This window comes from Helobdella robusta, assembly GCF_000326865.2.
Source record: "Helobdella robusta unplaced genomic scaffold HELROscaffold_19, whole genome shotgun sequence".
In the NCBI taxonomy this organism is placed as follows: Eukaryota; Metazoa; Annelida; class Clitellata; order Rhynchobdellida; family Glossiphoniidae; genus Helobdella; species Helobdella robusta.
The window spans coordinates 2,883,487-2,887,035 of record NW_008704034.1 but is presented as its reverse complement, the minus strand read 5'-3'; the positions used below and the strand labels follow the sequence as shown (position 1 = coordinate 2,887,035).

General features: G+C 34.8%; 1 protein-coding gene across 1 annotated transcript in view; it reads left to right on the top strand.

The window, feature by feature from the left end:
- Positions 1 to 1,544: 1,544 nt before the first annotated feature.
- The window catches only part of HELRODRAFT_77153 (hypothetical protein), a gene marked incomplete at both ends in the record, with an annotated part of 9,676 nt that continues 7,671 nt past the window's right edge, over positions 1,545 to 3,549 (top strand). The window contains one exon of the mRNA XM_009016870.1: positions 1,545 to 1,871. Within this exon, the coding sequence (XP_009015118.1) occupies positions 1,545 to 1,871 (327 nt within the window). The remainder of the gene's footprint in view (positions 1,872 to 3,549) is intronic.

The following is a 3,549-nucleotide window of genomic DNA, read 5'->3' as shown; positions in this document are numbered from 1 at the left end:
ACACGCGCGCATACAAACACATGCGTACAAATATTTTTATACATAATATACACAAACCTATATACATCAAAAACTCATTCAAACATAGATTATACACACAACACACACACACACACACATCATAGTCCTAACCATCATTATTAACCCTATCATCATCATCAGCTCATCATTATTAACAACAATAATATCATTATCATCATCAACAACATTGTTGTTTTTAATATTTCAGCTGTCTGTCTATATGGCTACAGGCACGAGCAAGAATGTAATAATTTTTTGTTGCACACAGCTCAACAACACTTACTGCACTCATTACTACAAACTTTTTAAGTACAATATTGCATCATTCCGTTAGCAATACCATGTATCATTATGTATCTTTCAATTTCATTTAGTACAACGAATCAGTGAGTCGTACGTATAAGTGAGTCTTTCTCAAATTTGTTGGGGTAGAGTACTGCGTTATTTAATCTATGTAGTTATATTCAGTATAATTTAGTATCATTATGTGTATGTGTGTTTGTGTGTAGTTTACATGTGTGTGTATGTTGTGTGTGTGTGTTTGTGTGTGTTTGTGTGTGTGTGTGGTGCAGTGCTTATATAAAACGATTATTTTTAAACGTATTAAATCAAAATCAGCATGGCGAGGTGTGGCTGGGTATCGTGTTGCAAGTTGTTTCCAATGGCTGTTCCCATGCAGAATCCTTAAAAATGAAAAAAAAAATTAACCGAAACGTGATAGGTTTGTATCAAAAAACCTGAAATCGTAATTAACATTTTTCAAATTATTTCGCATTTGCATACACATACATACAGACAAACACAAACACACACGCGCAAGCACACACGCATACATACACATACAAAAATATACTTGAATAATAAAAGATAAACTTTTTTATTTTTCTGTTATATTTTAAATGTTTTAAAATGTACAAACGATTTGATTTGATGTCTGTGCCACAGTTGCTTCCAAATATATTCAGTGAATCAAAAATAACTTAAAATTCATTTGGCAATATTATAATACGTTATATATATATATAATGTGTGTGTCTGTATGTCTTTGTGTGTGTCTGTATGTCTATATATGTGTGTGTGCGTGTGCGTGTCTGTGTGTGTGTCCGCGTTTGCCTGCGTGTATGTGTAAATAATGTAACTTTTACTTTATGAGATTTAGAACTTGGTGAGAATTTTGCGTTGCCTGTCCCGGTGGCTTGTGACTCTAATTTATTGTCATCATCGTTATTATTCTTTTTATTATTCCTCTTATTTTTTTATTATTGTTATTATTGTTAGTGTAACTAGTGTAGGGTTAGCTATAATGTTATTGTTATTGTTATAAGAAATGGATTTGGTTACCTGATTAAATTGTGGTTATTGTTGAGTATACATCTTGTTGATGTCATTGTGCTCTTGTTGAAAATGAATCAGGCAAAATATTTTCAAATACATATTCAGAAACAAAAAATAAATAAATAATAATAATGCTAATAATAACAACATTTTTATTATTATTTTTTTTCTACCTCCAGAACACTGCAATGAGCACATTTGAGCTCCAGCTGACACTCTTCCAAACATCTCAACCCCCATCATCATCATCATCGTCGTCATCGTCATCATCGTCTTCCTCTTCTTCCTCCTCATCATCATCACCACCACCATGTTCTCCGTCAAACAGATGTAACGTCTTCTTCAAAATCTGCCTAACCCATCAGCAGCCTGTCATGAAGTTAAAAAACTTTCCAGAGGCTGGGCCCGGGGGGTACGACTGCACCTTCGGTAGCACCGTCACGGACGTATTGTGGCGGAATAATTCGTCTAATATGCACCACACTGTCAGACTGCCCATCTCTTATAAATGGACGGTTGGTGGGATTTTTTTTTAGGTTTTAGCTTCTTTATCAAACCTACTTCTTTATTAATACGGTCATTATCAGTATTGTATTTGTTGTTGTTGTTATTATATTACTATTTTTATTATTGTAATTATTAAATTATTAATAATATTATAAATAATAAAAAATACCAATCAAGCCATTTCTAAAGCGTAGGCAGTCATCATCGTAACGTGTGGACACAACTCACTCACACATACACACACACACCACACACACGCACACATACAAATACTTACTCAAACAACAAATATTACACACACACACACACACACACACATGTATACAAACATTCACACAAATGCTGCACACAGAAAATAATACAAACAAACATTCTTACGCTAAATCATACACATACAAACAGACATTTACAAACATACATGGGTACATAAATAGACATGCAACAAATTGATTAATATTATTATTATTAATTATTATAATTATATTAATATTTATTATTATTATTATTGCCACGCCAAAAGTAATGTTATGTAACGGGATCGCTCTGAGCACCTGGTTAAGCAATGATTAATTTTTAAATTAAACTACTCGTATGTATGTATGCTTGTTTGTTTGTATGTATATATGTATGTATGTTTGTTTGTTTGATTGTATGTTTGTTTGTTTGTTTGTTTGTATGCATGTTTGTTTGTTTGTTTGTATACATGTATGTACGCATGTTGTAGCTAAAAGATTCGGACTCACGGTAGATTAAATGAAAACAGAGGCATCACATCAAAGCCACCCAACCTCACCTGACTCGACAGCCACAGTATCAGCAGACGGCTTGCAGTTGAATGCTGTCAACAGATCTTGTTATCCTGGCAGCTACATCTCAAGTACAACCCCCATCTCACAGCCAGGCTTGCCAGTGCTGGTGCTGCATATGCGAGATTGGATAGACGAATCTGGAGGGAGCATGTGGTACCTCTGGCAACAAAAATTGCAGTCTACATTGCAGTTGTCCTGAATGCTCTGCTCTACGGTTGTCAAACTTGGACGGCTTATGGACGCCCCATACGTAAGCTCGGTCAATTTCACATAGTAGAAGGACAGTTTGAAGGAAAAATTAAAGAAGTGTGGACTGTATCTATAAACATTCTACACTGAAGATCAGCAGCGTACGGATGGAATGGAGACTGAACTTAAACAGGCACGAATCGCAGTTCTGGTTGACAAAATGCAGCGGCGGAATTGGACTTTTTGCCCACCCACACGAAGTCACACAATGACCCGATCCTTCGTCCACGAAGATGCTGTGCACGCATTGTATTTGAACGTTTGGACGTGTGTATGAACCCGTTTTGATGAACAAGCCATGAACGTATGTATGTATGTAAATTATATGTATGTATGTAAATTATATGTATGTTTGTAAATTATATGTATGTATGTATGTAAATTATAGGTATGTATGTATGTAAATTATAGGTATGTATGTAAATTATATGTATGTAAATCTGTAGAATAAATTCTCAAGCTTGCATTTTTGTCATATTAGGAAGGTGATCGATCGCCAGTGAAGGTATTGTTTTGTGTGATTAATTTACAATATTCTCACGTTGGTGAAATCAAGGACAGACAAACAAAACAAACGCGGCCTCACACACACACACATAAACACACATACGGACAAACACACATACAT